The following is a 16,487-nucleotide window of genomic DNA, read 5'->3' as shown; positions in this document are numbered from 1 at the left end:
TTGCGAGCTGGAGAGCCAGACTCTTTTGGGTCCAGCCGCCCCTTGGGTAGCCAACAGCTCTGCAGCATCAGTTGTGGTGGGAAAATGAAATTCTGAGCAGAACATTAATTCTGTGCAAAATTCTGCATTGCACAGTGATGCAGAATTGCCCCAGGAGTAAAGTAATTGAAACTTGCAAGTACCTTCCATTGCACTTGGCAAAAAATTCATGGCTGGCCATGCTGAACACCATGGTCACCAGCCAAACCATGCATGTGTGATATCAAAGGACCCAGGACCTTCTATTGAAACAACAGAAAGGAACATCTAATAAAATTGCAATGGCTGATTCATTCCATTTTGCTGGAGGTAGAACTGTCAATTTTTATTCCTTTGTTGATTTTAGTACCTTGGAGCTGGGCTTGCTGGTTTCCCTGGTCTGCAATTCTGGGCTCTTGGCTGGCCCTCAATAGCTGGTGGCAGGTTGGATCTCTCCCTCAATGCTGGTCACTGCCAGAGAAGATGTGTGGGGGCCACTTGGGGTCACATGCCCGCCCAGATTTCTGCAAGGGTGGGAGTTGGGCTGAACATGCTGGAGGGGGATGTGCCTGGGAAAGGCACCAACACCTAGCGCTCCCACTGACCCCCTACTAGAAGGCGTCCAGAGTTGGGATGAGAGATGGGGCTGGCAGTGCAGCTCTGCCAGAGAGGGTGCAAGGAAGCCCGCTGAGTCTCGTCCCTTCCTCACCCGCAGCCAGTTACCTGCTCGGCAGTAGCTGGCTGGAGCCTGCTCTGGCCCGTGCTGCGCTCACAGTAGGAGGCGATGGGAGAAGTAAGTGAGGAAGGAGCTGTGTGGGGAGTGGGGGGGAGGTGGTGCTGGGTGTGGGAGGTGCAGGGGAAGTGGGAAAGGGGCCAGAGGAGACGCGTGGGGCAGTCACCGTGCGCCTCCCAAACCTTTAAATTGTGCCTCCCCCATCAAGAGTTACTGTTCGTCTCCGATCGCTGGAGCCACTGGATCTGGGCAACTAGATTTCAGAGCAGCGCCAACTCCTTTGGGGGCAGTGGGAATGTGGCAGGGATGCCCTGAGCTGCTCTCTCTCTCTCTCCCAGCTTCCCAACTTAAACTCGCTTTCTCCGACCTCCCAGCAGCCCCATGTTTTGCAGGACTAGCCTGTTTTGAACCACACAATCCCCGTCCCAGTTCACGTAGCTCCTCTTCCCACGGGGCTGGCTGGGCTTGGCTCCCTGCTCTGCGTGTTGTAACCCAGCTCCCGGTGCACCAGGTCGCAGCACTGCTCAGGTTTGGTCTGACAGAGGGTCTCAAGGCCAAATGTCAGTGAGTGGCACTGTGACATGACACTCACTCAGATGTGGGCCTGTGAACCCCGCCATCAGGGGGCGCTGGGCCAAACCTGAGCGGTGCTGCCACCCCGAGCGCCGGGGTTGCAATGGCAAGCCCAGCCAGACCTGCAGGACAGCTTCTGCTCAGGGTTGAGTGCAGGGTGAGCTTGGTCTACAACTCCCCCGGGGCAGCACCTGGGCTCCCCACCCATCCCGCTTTAGCCTCCTGCGTAGTTAGGAGGGACACTTTCTTTGTCAGGTTGGCCCTTCCTCTGTTAACTTGCCGAGGGCTGTGAAGCCCTGGGTTGTCATTGTCTAGTGGACTGCTTGTCCAAATCACCTCCTGCATAAAAGCTCACTGATCCCAGCAGCAGCTTCTAGTTTTGTCTGTTTCAACCCTGACTCCACATATGCTGGGAGTGAGGTCCGTGGGCTTTGACAGCTATCTTCTAAAGGCTCAGTCCAGAGCTCCAGGAGCTGGCAAACTCCATAAGGGGAGGGAGGCAGGTTACACCTGAAACAAATCAATGGATATCAAAGATGTGACATTTATTGTTAAGTTGCACAGTGTGGCCCTGCTCAACGTCACAGCAGCAGCAGGGGATAGAACTTCTCTCAAGAAGCACAGGGACCCCCCCCCCGCATACCCCCACACTTTAGAAAAGGGAAGATCTCTATTAGCAGTATATAGGACCCATTGCACAGAACGGAGTATTGAGTAGAGGGGAGCAATACATGCATATACAGGCATGCATGCACACAGGAAGAATCTTGTGGGACTCCCTCTGAGAAGGGGAGATGGGCCAAAAGGAGAGGAACTGCCAAAGACTGCTGAGAAAGCTGCGAGACTGACAAGGGGAAACTATGGGAGGAAGGTGCTAGGAAAGCCAATGGGAGGGCAGGATGTGGAGGAGAAGGAGCGAGATCACCAGTGTTGAAGGCAGGAGGAAGTCAAGGATTATTGTTAGGTGCTATACAAACAACATGGTGAAAAGCGATGGGAAATTGTTGCTTTGCAGAGTTTGCATCTCCACTGCTGTCATTTTTATTAAGGAGAGGTAGATTCTCAAATGACAGTGCTATTCCCTTTTGGTTTCTGATTGAATCTGTTGCCCATGAAAGCTTACTAGAGTGACATCTTTGGAGCTTGAAGGCCTCTATGAATCCACTATAACATAGAAAACAGCAGTTCAAGCTTTCTCCGTGCTGTCCTGATGTCATGCTTCAGCTCCAACATGAAGAGGCCCTGTTCAAGGGGTGAGAAAAGGTAGGTTAGTCCTTGTGGCCAATTCTCTGAGGATCCTTGTCAGCAGTCTCCAGCTGTGATCATGGATTTTGTGATACGGGCACTTATCCACCAGGACCTGGGCTGTGATCTCCAACTCTGATCTCCATGCCGTTCAAAAATTATCACAGACATTCAAATTCAGTGTTGGCTAAATTATAGTACGTGCATGTGTGTGTGCTTGTGCTTTTAGCCATTAATCACATCGATAAAAACAGTCTTGGGTTTTAAAATCATCATTAAGCAAAGCCAGGTTTGCGTGGGGCTGGACATCATGCAATACTATGGAAGATCTGGTGCTTGTACACTCTTTTCCACTATCATCAGTGCTTGCTGGAGTGCTGCTGTTGCCTCAGTATTCAAGGTATCCAGGATATCATTAAGGGGCTTAGCAACGTGGGGAATAGATGTGGACATTGGTTGAAAGTTGTCTCTCAAAGTATACAGATGATCAGTAGTTGGTTGTCTAGTGTCGAGACCCAGTCCAAAAGGATCATCTGTGTCCACCTGAGAGTGGGAGTCTAGCTCAAACTGCTGTAACAACTCAGAGTTCCAAATTCCATGAGTATCATCAATATCTAAAAGGTCATCTTCCATCAGGAGAAGGGAGCTGGATTTTAATAACAGCTGAGGGTCACTTCTCCGCCATGGACTTGTATTGTATAATTCTGAGGAATTTAAATTGGAGGAAGGTTGATCCTTCACTTGCGAATTTTGCATGTCTGAATCAGCTGGGCATTGGATATCTGTGCCACTGATGCCAGGAAAGTTTTTGCTTGTGCTTTTTAAATTACTGGCCCCTGCAGACAACAAAAGTGTACTGGACTCTAAAAGATCTCTGTCTTCTAAAGGAAGGTCAATTTCTTTGTGTGACGCTCCTAAATGACTTAGTGTGGAAAAGGTTCCAGTCTTGATCTTTGAATCTTGATCATCCAAACCAGCCAGGGTTTCCATTTTATGTAGACATGTGTCATAATGCTTTCCTTCATTGGTCAGACTCACACTAGTGTCTGTTGCAGCTGTCGGTCCCATAGGAGGCTGTCTGCCTTCTGTGGTTGCTGGAGATTCTTCCTGAGAGTCCCTTGATGGAATCAAAGATGAGCAATTGGCATCACCCTGTTGTGCAGTTTGCACATTTAAATCAGGTTGGTCATGAAATTCAAGACTAGGTGCCTCATGTAAATGTCGAGCATTGCTCAAACTGTCTGCACCAGGAGTCAACAAAAGCACATTGGACCCTAAGACTTCAGTGCTGTCTAAATGTGGAAAACGTTCACTTTGTCCATCTCCCAAGTGGTACCCAGAAGTCGGCGGTGAATCTTGTGGGGTTGCCTCTGCTCTTCCGATCTGAGTAACAGCATCTGATGCTGTCATTTTCTTGTTGGCCTGTTGCTCTGCCTGGCTTGAGGAGCTTCCAGTCTGGGAAGGTTCCTGCTGATCTCCATTGTTTGTTTGCTCTGAAAGTTTTGATGAAGGTTTTGTAAGACTTTCCTTTGGATTCCTGTCTTTATTTGAGGAATAGCCAAATAATGTCACCAAGGCAGATTGGGGCTTCGTGGGTTTCTTTTTCCCTGCAAGGTCTTTCTTTGAGGTGCTGCCTTTATTTTCGGAAGCAAAAAGCCTAGCAAAGGGATTTTTCCCAAGACTGGAAGCTTTTGCGAGTGTATCTTTCCTGGCATGATCATTTCTAGTCCCTTTGCCTTGAGGAGCACTAGCAGTTCCATGTGACTCACTTTCATGTTGGGGTTTCACATCCACATTCCCATTTCCTGCTAGGTGAGTTTCAGGTTTGTCTGCTAATTCATTAGATCTGAAAGCTTCTAACTTTCTGCCCAGTGGTTCAGAAATATGAAGGCTGCTCTGTCCCAAAGTGTCATCTTGACCCATTGACTTCAGTTTAGTATCTTCTGAGCTGCTGGACTTATCATGTGAGATCCCAGTAGTGCTGGCTGTATTCAAATGTGTCTCCATTGATCCTGAAATGTCCTTAGTAGATAGTTTAACATTATCTATCAAAATATCCCCTTGTGGGATATTTACTAGGGGATCATACATGTTTTGAGATTCTATTTCTGGTAAGTAGGACCCAGTTTGATCATCTGTTCTCCCTGCCTGTCCAGCTGAAGAGATGGCTCTTCCTTCTGACTTGCTTTCCTGAGAGAGATGTCCAGAAGTATGCTCCACAAATTCATAACAGTCTTTGCTCTCTGGCTGCATTATTTTCACTTTCTCAACCTCTGCCCCATTGCTTTTGAGGTCTTTTCCACATCCCTGCACATTTGCCTCATAAGTTAGTGGCATTAGGTTTCCAGAGAACTCTTGGCTGTCTGTCTTTGAATTCTCATTCACCTGCTCAGCTGTCTGGAGTAATGGCACCAAAACTCCCGGCTCTGGTGAGCCAGCCACTGTGTAAGATGTCATTGACGCACTGGGGAGGCAAGTTGTTTCATTGCCTTTGAGAGCATCATGTTCAGCTGGATGCATCTGAGCTTCAGGCTTATGCAGGGAAGAAATGTAACCCCCCGCTCCGCATTCTGGTACCATGTTTGGAATGCTGTGCATCTCAGCTTCTCCTAGGTCGTGAGAGGCCAATGGGCCACGCCCAGGATCCTGAGGATGCTGCTGGTCCTGTGTATTTGAACTCATGGGTAGAGTCAGTTCAGGCAAATTAACTGTAATTTTGGGAACAGATCCAGCTTTCTCTATGCTAAGGTTTATGTTGCCTTCCTTAAACAGGGCCTCGGTGGAGGGAGTTACACTAAGCTTGTTATCCTTGGGCAGGAGTTTTGCAGTACGGAGAGCACCAGCCTGAACAGCTGTTGTAGATGTCCAATTAGTAGCTCTTAGTGCTTTTGAATGGGAGACGAAGGAACCATGGGCAGGAAGTTTCACAGGCACCAATGCTAATGGTGAGATGGCAGGAAGACTCTTACTCTCCAGTCTGGATTTACTCTGCTGGAACCCAGCAACTTTCTCAGATACTCCGATCCTTTGCTTTCCTTTCAGCGCTGTCGCCACCTTTCCCTCCATGAACCCCAGTTTCTTTTTACCATCTCTGAGCTCTCCTTTCCCACCCGCTGCTTTAACCCAGGGAAAACCTTGCCCTTCCTCCTTTAGAAAGGTGACCCCAGGTAACAGGCTCGGTTTCTTTTTCACAGCCGTTTCTGCTATTGATTTTCCATCATGCGTCCTGAGCATAACCCCATCGGCTCTGCTGCCTGTGGCCTGACAGGTTTCTAAGCTCAATGCAGTGTCTCGCCCCTCGCCCTTTCCAGGTTTGTCCGGGTTCCTGGCTGCCTCTGCAGAGCTTTTCTTCAAAGGCGGCCAGCTAGTTCTGAGCTGGTTTCTCGAGACAAACTCACTGCTTAGTTGCCTACTTCCATCAGGTGGCGCCAAGCTGCGACATGGATGTGAATTAAAGGATCTGGGTTGCAGTTTCTCTCTCTGCACAATTTTTTTTTCTGCCCTGTTATATCTATTCCGAGGCTCTGATCCTTGGCCTGGTGTTAGCATTGCGTGTAGCTGCTGGTCTTGTTTGCATTCAATCTTTTCTTCCTCGCTTCCTCCCCTGGCTTTGGCAAGCTGCTTATAATGGACTTTGCAGTAAAATACCCCATGGAGGGCAGTGGAGTTATGCAAGCTGTAAAACACACATCAGGATAACAGTTGAGTACTATGTGTGAGGGAAAGAATTATCATTATCATTAGTGTTAGTTGAAAAGTTTGCATCAAAATACTTTTATGATGGACATTTTTGGTTTTTGATTAAATGAAAATTTTCACTAGAAGTTTCTGGTTTCTATGGATTTTTGTGCGGGTAGTGGGGTCAAAAAACCAAACGCCTGCAAACTGAAATATTTCTATTTGGCTATCTTGCTGCAGTGCACCATGAGAGTCGTAGTTCCATTTCCTCATGTCCCCATTCTCCTCTGTGAGTCAGGCTCTCCAGACAGACTTCATCTCCCTTGATGCACCATGAGAGGGGACTCCCATGACACAAATGTCTCACCTCTCCATGAGGGGAGACCACGGTGTATCATGAGAGATTGTAGTCTGACCAGGAAGCCCAGCTACAAAGGAGAATGGGAGCAAGAGGCATCCAAACAACAACTCCCATGAGATGCCACAGCAGCATTTTCAAATTGAAATATTTCTCTTTTCAATTTTTCACCAGAAAGCCAAATTTTTCTATGGAAAATTCTGAGGAAAACACATGATTTTTATTCTTGTCGAATTTGCCACAGAAAAAAGCCCATTTTCCAACTAACTCTGATTCTTAATATCTATGAATCTATGAATCTATTCGCAAAAAGAAAAGGAATACTTGTGGCACCTTAGAGACTAACCAATTTATTTGAGCATAAGCTTTCGTGAGCTATGGCTCACTTCATCGGATGCATTGGATGAAGTGAGCTGTAGCTCACGAAAGCTTATGCTCAAATAAATTGGTTAGTCTCTAAGGTGCCACAAGTACACCTTTTCTTTTTGCAAATACAGACTAACACGGCTGTTACTCTGAAACCTATGAATCTATTGTCACTGTGTATGTGTTAAACACTAACCATGTCAACAAGGTTCTCAAACTGGTGTCTCCAGCTCTCTTGGATGGCTGTGAGATTTCCCAGGTGGCCCACAGATCCCCATCTTGAGGTTCAAACTGGTTTGTGATCTCCCTCCCCTCTGTATACTGCTAGATCAATCCTACTGTGGCTAGGGTTGCCAGGTATCTGATTTTCAAAAGGGACCTGTGCAGTGTCCAGTCAGATGTACTGACTGGACACCAAAAGTCCAGTTACCATGGGAGAGCGGGGAGGGAGGCGCTGGGTCATCAACTCATGCCAGCCCCTGCTCAGCCAGGGGTGCCTCTCATGGGCAGGCAGGCTCCGCACCAGGGGCTGCAGTTCCTGTCCTAGCTCTGGAGCAGAGGGAGTCAGCTTGCGGCGGCAGGGAGCAGGTGTAGAGGATTGAGCAACAAGGAATGAGGAGGGGGGAGAGCAGCTAGTGATGGCGGGGGGGAGAAGAATGAGCAGGGGGGCAGGGCCTGGGGAAGAGACGGGGCAGGGGGCAGGGCCACAGATGATGAGGCAGAGTATGGGCGGTGGGAGGGTCCTACTCTCCTGCTGTAGCGTCCGGTTTTCAGACATTAGAAAGTTGGTTACCCTAACCTGTGATTGACACTTGCCCCAAGAGCTTAACGATACACATCAAGAGTGATGTGTGTATATTTACCTTTGGAATGACCCTGTTGCATCAAATAGCAGGTGTCATTTCAAAACGTGCCTGGGAGAGGATACCGCCTACCAAGTGTTCATTCTTCCTATCGCAACTTTTTATTATGGGAGTTAAGGCTGGGGAATCTCAGAGCCAACTCCACAGTGGCTCTTCAGGTTCCTTGAAAACAAGTCCAGATGGAGGGACTAAAATAGTGGCCTTCGAAATATCATGGCACCCTGACAACACTGGTTCAAATCCCAATTGGTTTAGCTAAGTCCTTCACCCTTCTGATGAGGGCGTCCATTTTGAAGGCCTCTTGCACACAGTAAGCTGGATGGAGTTTACCGAGGGATGTGGTGCATTCTCCCTCATTTGAAATCTTTAAATTAAGATCGGGTGTCTTTCTAAAATACATGTTCTAGCTCAACCACAGGATATGGGCTTGATGCAGGAATCACTGGGTGAAATTCAGTGGCCTGTGGAGGAGGTCAGACTAGATTATCAGAATGGCCCCTGCTGGCGTTAATATCTACGAATCTAGGTCAATAAACTGAGTGGCAAGCAATGTACTGTTTTCAGAGTAGTAGCCGTGTTAGTCTGTATCTGCAAAAAGAAAAGGAGGACTTGTGGCACCTTAGAGACTAACAAATTTATTTGAGCATAAGCTTTCGTGAGCTACAGCTCACTTCATCTGATGATGCCACAGGCATCTAAGGTGCCACAAGCAATGTACTGTGTGTGAAAGATATTGAAAGCTGATGCTCTGTCACCTCTTAAAGATCTCAGGACATTTTTGCAAGGTTTCACCTTGTTGTCCTTTCCCCTTTTTGCCATTGTTGTGCAATACACTGTGTGCTGGTTGGTTGCCAGTCTCCACTCCAGAGGTGGCTGCATGTCAAAAGTAAAATAATTCCTTTATTCTGAGTATTATTATAACAGTGCAGAGGGTCCTCCTGTGATAAAGCCAGCTGCAGGAGTGCGAGGGCCCAGGAAATGCCATGGTTCGCCCTTCAGTTTCCTCCTAATACTCCCATCAGGGATGAGGAGTTTGGGGAGCCTTAAAGAAGGCAGGGGGAATGTTTGCAGGGCCTAGGATCCACTGGGAACGCTGCTTCAAGCCCCATAGTTCCCACAGCCTCAGCAGGGAATAGGTGCCTCTCTGTGCTGACCTGTTGGCATGTCTCTTCTCCCTGGTAGCATGACTGCTGGGGGGGCCGCGCTATCATTGCCCGCCTCGCCCCATGGCGGCTGTGGGAGTCACGCTGTCACTGGCTGCCTCGCCCCAGGGCAGCTGCAGGGAGTGCTCACTATCACTGATTGCCTCGCCACATGGCTGTGCTGTACTCAGGAGACCCGGTATGAGTCCGTGCTGCTTGAAATGTCATTAATTCTTACAGAGATGTCTGCGGGGAGCATGCCTGGGGGTTGCAGCTGCTTTCTGCTTGTAGCCCCAACTGCCTTCAGCAGGATTCCTGATCCACAGAACCCTAGCACCATGGGTTTGAGAAGGGCAGTCTTCAAGCTCCAGGGAAGGGGAGAGAGATTATATCACAGAAACACTGCTCCCCTTTCTGTGACCACTGCAGAACTTTTCCCTACCAGAGTTACTGAAAGGGACTGCTGGGCCCATGCTTTGTAAACCACTTTGAGATCCCTCAGGAGTAAATGGCACCTACTCCCACTACTTACCTTAGCTTCCTCTTGCAGAGCGTGCAGCAGAAGCATGAGTGGTGTAGAAGGACCTTGTTGGCTGCCACACACTCCATAGAAGAGACAGGCTGGAGGCATGAGGAACATACCTCCTTCATCATCGACTGAAATGACAAACCCAAAGTTAAATAGCTCTGTGACCCCAACTCCTGCAATTAAACATGCAACATCATTTTGCTGATTTGGCTTCTCTTGTTGAACTTTCTCATCATATTACAAATGATGTTAATTTTTTCTTAAGCTCTCAAATTCCTGGTTGGTCTATTCTATTCATTCTCTCAAGTATCTGGTATTGGCCACTGTTGGATGATGGACCATTGGTCTGACACAGTATGGCCATTCTTATGTTCTTAGATGTACTTTTAAGCTACAGATCTATTTTTTCTACACTGAACACAGTGACATCTAGACACCCGCAAAGGTGCTCCCGCAAAGGTGCTGAACCCTCATATATCAGAAGGGTGTGTGCGTTCTTGCAGAGAAGAGGGGTATCTATTAATTTGTTTTCCCATATAAACCAAAATGCTTTCTCTTAATTATGACTTAGGAAGGAGGCAATGCCACTTAGCGAGCAAACTTACATTTGATCTGACTTTTGCTGGAAATGTATGTACATAATTCTGCAGAATGACATGGATAGTGGGGCACATCGTATGTGTATAAAGTGGGGTGAATGTTTTGGGGGGGGCAGGGATATCTTTCCCCAGGGGACTTAATTTAAGGGCCTGCCACCTGGTGCATTTCAAAGGACAAACAATTGTTCATCAGAAGTATTTTCATGAGCATAAGGGCTAAGTCATCCCTAGAGTTTGGAGGTAAAGGGGTGAATAATTTTAATCAAAGGCTACTGGAGGCAGGGAAGTCCTCTCACGCCCTGGAGAGCAATTGTTCCAAGGGTTCTCTGGCAGCCTTTTCCCTAAAGTCTGGTCTAAACTACAGACCTATGTTGGTATAACTACATTGCTCAGGGATGTGAAAAATCCACACCCCAAACAACACAGTCATACCGACCTAGCTCCCAATGTAGACAGCACTATGTCAGCAGGAGAGCTTCTCCCGTTGACATAGCTACCACATCTTGGGTAGTGGATTAACTACACCAATGGGAGTGCTCTCTCTGTCGGCATAGTGTCTTCATTAAAGTGCTACAGTGGCGCAGCTGCATGGTGCAGCTGTGCTGATGCAGCGTTTTAAATGTAGAGGTGCCCTGAGACTTTGCTTCTGGCCTAAGAGCTGATATTTCAAAGTGCTCTAAAATCCACACAGACTCCAGTTTTACTTTAGAAGAATTGTCAAGGAAAATAGCATTAATTAAATAGAGGGAAGATGAAAGACACTACGTGATAAGGGTAATGTGGTAAGGGTAATGTAATCACGACTCATGCTCCTGACCCATTTCTTGAACAATGGGACTGAGTGTCATCAAAGAAAAGCAAGTAGCAGAGACTGTCCATGGCTGTATAATCAAAGGGATTGCTGGACATTAGGAAAGGTGCCCATACTAGAGAGCCCTTGTCATAAATACAAAGGGAAGGATAATCACCTTTCTGTATACAGTGCTATAAAATCCCTCCGGGCCAGAGGCATCATCCTGTTACCTGTAAAGGGCTTTTAAGCTCAGCTAACCTGGCTGAGACCTGACCCAAAGGAGCAATAAGGAGACAAGGTACTTTCAAATCTTGGTGGGGGAGAGGAAGGCTTTTGTTTGTGCTCTTTGTTTATGTGGTGGTTCTCTCTTAGCACTGAGAGGCCAAACAGAGATCCATATTCTCCAACCTATCCTAATCCAAGTCTCCAATATTGCAACCAGCATAGGTAAGCCAGGCAAGGTGGATTAGTTTATCTTTTGTTTTATGTGAATTTTCCCTTTAAGAGGGAGGTTTATTCCTGTTTTCTGTAACTTTAAGGTTTTGCCCAGAGGGGGATCCTCTGTGTTTTGAATCTGAATACCCTGTAAAGTATTTTCCATCCTGATTTTACAGAGATGATTTTTACCTTTTCTTTTTTGTTAATAAAATCCTTCTTTTAAGAACCTGACTGATTTTTCCATTGTACCAAGATCCAGGGGTTTAGGTCTTTGATGATTTTGTAACCAATTGGTTAGGATATTATTCTCAAGCCTCCCCAGGAAAGGGGGTGTGTAGGGCTTGGGAGGGTATTTTGGGGGAAGATGTCTCCAAGTGGTCTCTTTTCCTGTTCTTTGTTTAAAACGTTTGGTGGTGGCAGCATACAGTTCAAGGACAAGGCAAAGTTTGTACCTTGGGGAAGTTTTTAACCTAAGCTGGTAAGAATAAGCTTAGGGAGTCTTTCATGCGGGTCCCCACATCTGTACCCTAGAGTTCAGAGTGGGGAAGGAACCCTGACAGCCTTCTAAGGCTTGGTCTACTCTTAAAATTTAGGTTGATATAGCTGAGATGCTCATGGATGTGAAAAATGTAGACCCTTGAGCACTTTAGCTATGTTGACCTAACCCCCAGTGTAGACACAGATAGGTCAATGGAAGAATGCTTCTGTCAACCTAGCTACCATTGCTCGGCAAGGTGGAGTTCCTACAGTGATGGAAAAGCCCTTGCTGTTGGTATAGTTTGAGCCTACACTACGGGGTTACAGCGGTATAGCTACAGTGCTATCGCTAGGCTGTTGTGTCTGTAGCATAGACATGGCCTTAGAACTGGCCTATGGTCAACATTGACTAACAGGATACCAGGATATTGTCCTCAGTCAACACAGTAACTTACGTTTATCCTGAAAAATGAACACAGAAAACAAATGTCAACTTTCGACAATAATTCATCCAATCTACATGAGCCAAGGGATCTCACCTATCAATGTCACTCCTCAAAGTGCTGTGTCTTTGTGGAAAAAGGGGTCTGAAGGAAATGTCAGAGGCTGGCATGTATCATAACTTTGTATTTCCTGGTTTTCAGAGGTTTAAGTTGAGCCACTTTCCACATTCTGAAAGGGCACAAGGCAGTCCTGGGCAAACTTTATTCTGCGCTATCAAAGTGTTTGGGCAGTTAGTTCAAGTCTACAGTCTGCCGTTAGTATTTGTTGTCACCAGGTGCTCTGAGCAGGAAAGCAATTGCCCAAAGCTTTTATGGTCTTCGGCACTGCAGGTGCCTTGGCCTTTTGGCTAAGCTCAAGCGTGGTATAACTTTACTATTTGATACCTCCTTTATTGGGGGATTAGATCCATTCTTTGTAGGGCACAGAGTCAATGAGTAGTAAGTTGTTTCCATCTCCAGCTACTATGATTCTGTGATTATCCATCCAGTATTTCTACTAGTTACTGGCCTCCCCAGTTAATCACAAATGCCCCTGGGTATGAATGTGAGAAACAGAACCATCGCTTAGAACCTCCCAATCCTGAATGCCCATGGACTTGATTGCAGTGTGAAAGGCTCCTCATGTTCAACTCTTTCCCTTGGGCTGAAGCAAATATATTTAGTTGGGCTAGAGGTGAAGGTCTGGGGGTGGGATAATGGAGTTGGGAAGTAATTTTAATAATTTGGGAGGTATGCAGAATGTTTCTTTAATTGAGCTTGTCTAGAGGCTTCTGATTGGGGCCATGTCCATTCTTAGTGACATGTGAAAGCTGCCTGGCTTCCTTAAGGGCTGAGTAATGAAGAGCAAAGTAGAAAGACCTGAGTTTGGGGGCCAGAGCCTGATTCAAAGCCCCCTTCCTTTCCCCAAGCCTATTTCACTGATGACAAACTCCAGCCAACTCAAGTTGAGGTGGTGATGCAACTTGGTAACCATTGGGAGGTTCAAATTTCAGGCAAAGGCTCCACCTCTGCTATACATTATTGTTTCCTAATGTGACAGGAGTATCCTAACAATGGTTGATGGGACATGCACTCTACATGTTGCTACAGACATTGTAGGCCTAACTAGCTGAGTAAAGGGTGACACTTCAGTCCATTCCTCTCTCCTTTTGTTGTTTCATTGCTGTGATATTATTTAAAGGGACAGAGCCATGATTGGAAATTTTGGGTCTGCATAATAAGTGTGATACATACCCTCCTCTGCCCCAGTCAATCCACCCATCTGCTTTCATAGAATCATAGAAATGGAGGGCTGGAACCTTGGGAGGTCCTCTAGTCCAGTCCCCTGTGCTGAGGCAGGACCTAATAAACCTAGTCGATATGTGACAGGTGTTTGTCCAACCTATTCTTAAAAACCTCCAATGATGGGGGTTCCACACCCTCCTTTCGGAAACTTATTCCAGAGCTTAACTACACTTATAGTTAGAACATTTTCCCCATAATAGCCAACCTAAATCTCTCTTGCAGCAGATTAAGCTGATTACTTCTTGCCCTACTTTCAGTGGAGCACAACTGATCACCATCCTCTTTATAACACCCCTTAACATACCTGAAGACTGTGATCAGATTCCCCTCTCAGTCTTCTTTCTCAGTACTAAACATGTCCAGTTTTCTTTAACCTTTCCTTATAGGTCAGGTTTTCTAAACCTTTCATCGTTTTTGTTGCTATCTTCTGGACTGTCTCCTATCTGATCACATCTTTCTTAAATGTGTGATGCCCAAAACTGGATACAATTCTCCAGCTGAGGCCTCCTTGCCTGTGGAGAGTGGGACAATTACCTCCCGTGTCTTACATATGACACTCCTGTTAATATACCTCAGAGTGTTGTTAGTCTTTTTTGTAATTGTATCACATTGTTGGCTCATATTCAATTTGTGATCCACTATAACCCCCACACCTTTTTCACAGTACTACTGCCAAGATGGTTTTGTATTTGTGCATTTTATTTTTCTTTTCTAAGTGTAGTAATTTGCACTTGTCTTTTTCAAATTTCCTCTTGCAAGTATGCGTTTACAATGATCCCCGTTCTCTGCAGAGACACACAGCAGGGCAAATATTCTGAACCATAGGCACCGACTCCTTGGGTGCTCCGGGGCTGGAGCACCCACAGGGGAAAAATTAGTAGGTGCTCTGCACCCACTGGCAGCCAAGCTCCTCTCCCTGCCCCACCTCATCTCACCTCTGCCTCCTCCCCTGAGTGTGCCGTGTCCCCGCTCCTCCGCATACCTCCCAGTGCTTGCCGCCACAAAACAGCTGTTTTGTGGTATAACAAGCTCCGGGAGGGAGGGGGGAGGAGTGGGAACGCGGCACACTCATGGGAGGAGGTAGGGGTGGGGATTTGGGGAAGGAGTCTAATGGGGCAGGGAGGGGGCGGAGTTGGGGTGGGGACTTTGGGGAAGGGGTTGGAATGGGAGCGGGGCAGGGACAGGAGGGGCAGGGCAGGAGTGGAGTCAGGGCGGGGCTGGGGGCAGAGGCAGGTCGATCACCCACCGGCACCTGCAGAAGTCGGTGCCTATGTTCTGAACAATACAATGTATTGTCTCCAAAGACCCCCCGAAAGCAGTATACAAACTTGCTTGGAATTTGAGAGGAAAAACCCTCTACTGGTTTGTTGTAGGGTCTCAAATGGTGGTGAGGCAGTGAGAATGTGTTGATTTTTCAACTTGTATTTGTGTTGCAGGTGTTTGCATTTGTTTTACTTTGGCTCTTTTCACACTTCAAGAGGCCACATACAGAGCTGAAATAATGCAACATCTATCTTATCATGATATTTCCTTTCCTGGGTGATGGAAATAGCATGAAAGGAAGACCTCTCAAATTACTTCAGCCATAAATGGCTCACTGAGGCACTGGAAAAGCCCATAAAAAACAGCAACACAAACAATAAGATTATTATTTATTAAGTGCTGGCAGGCAAGATATTTGGGTTTATCTGAGTTCCTGTGGAACCAGAATACACAGCCCATGCAAGCAATATGCAGTTTGCTAAAGCAGCTTTGCAGCTGTCTTTAAAATTAAATAAAGCAGATGCATAGGGAACTTGAAACAAATTAATATTGGTGTCAAGGAGGAATAAGTAAAGCAGTGTGGAAACATTTTCTACAGCAACTCCAAAAAATCAAAATAAACCCCCTTAGTCCTGTTTACAGAATTGATCCTGAACAAAACAATGCTGGAGGAGCTAAAATGCTTGGATATCTTTTTATCCCCCAAGATCAAGTACACTCAATGGATGGTGTCTTGCCTGGACCCTAGGTGCTTTTGCCCATTTCTTTATTGTTTTGTGCATCTCTGTTCTTCTGGGTTCTGGCCAGAATTGAAACTTCCCTATTGCCTCTTGTCTTTCTGACTTTGCCTCCTGGATGTTTCACCATCAACTTCAATTTAACATGGCCCAAAGCCAAATCCCTTATCTTCCCACTGTTAAAAAGAAAAGGAGTACTTGTGGCACCTTAGAGACTAACAAATTTATTTGAGCATAAGCTTTCGTGAGCTACAGCTCAGTTCATTGGATGCATTCAGTTAAAAATCACTCTTGGGTGTGTGTGTGTTCTTTCTAAGGGGTCGAGCTGTTTCTTCTTGGCTTATACTTGTTTTTCCATTTCAAAGGGTCCTCTTATGCTCCAAGAAAGGCTCATCAGGGCTCTGGCTGGAGCCTATCAGGGCTACTACATATGTCATCTGGAAGAGTCATCCTAGAGTTATATGTGAGGTGCTCCTTCCTTCCAGAGCTTTGCCATCTCAGACCCTGCTCTGTGAGGAGTGAACTCAGATCCCCACCACATGACCATATCAGCTCACTGGATGAGCTCCTGTGTTCCTTCTTAATGTATCTTCCACGAGTTTCCATTCTGCATCTGATCGTTTGGTCCACCCAATGTGACATCCTACCTTCTGCAGGGACCAATGCCATATGTTTCAAAGGAAGGAATAAACCAGCCATAACATAGCTGACCAATGCATGCAACACCGTATATGGGAGACAAGATTTCTTCCTGGCTTCCCCACAGTTGATCAGCTTATGTCCTGAAGTATGAAGTCTGATTACCTTTCTCCTTATCTGAGTTCACCTAGAGCTAGGCAAGTATAGAATAACCCTGCCCTTTGAATCTAGCCACTTTAACTCCCTTGG

The 16,487-nt window shown here is 46.6% G+C and overlaps 1 protein-coding gene across 9 annotated transcripts in view; it reads right to left on the bottom strand.

Moving 5' to 3' along the window:
- Nucleotides 1-1,848: 1,848 nt before the first annotated feature.
- LOC311516095 (uncharacterized protein) overlaps nt 1,849-16,487 on the bottom strand; it is a 62,804-nt gene continuing 48,165 nt past the window's right edge. For all 9 annotated transcript variants that reach the window (XM_084619784.1, XM_084619787.1, XM_084619788.1 and 6 more), the window contains 2 exons: nt 9,509-9,633; nt 1,849-6,245 (listed from right to left, as the gene is read on the bottom strand). In XM_084619784.1, the coding sequence (XP_084475910.1) occupies nt 2,888-6,245; nt 9,509-9,633 (3,483 nt within the window). In that variant the 3' untranslated portion in view covers nt 1,849-2,887. The remainder of the gene's footprint in view (nt 6,246-9,508; nt 9,634-16,487) is intronic.

The sequence above is a fragment of the Lepidochelys olivacea genome (assembly GCF_965140295.1).
Source record: "Lepidochelys olivacea isolate rLepOli2 genome assembly, chromosome: 2".
Lineage (NCBI taxonomy): Eukaryota > Metazoa > Chordata > Testudines > Cheloniidae > Lepidochelys > Lepidochelys olivacea.
Note: the sequence above shows the minus strand (reverse complement) of the source record. Positions and strands in the feature narration are given on the sequence as shown.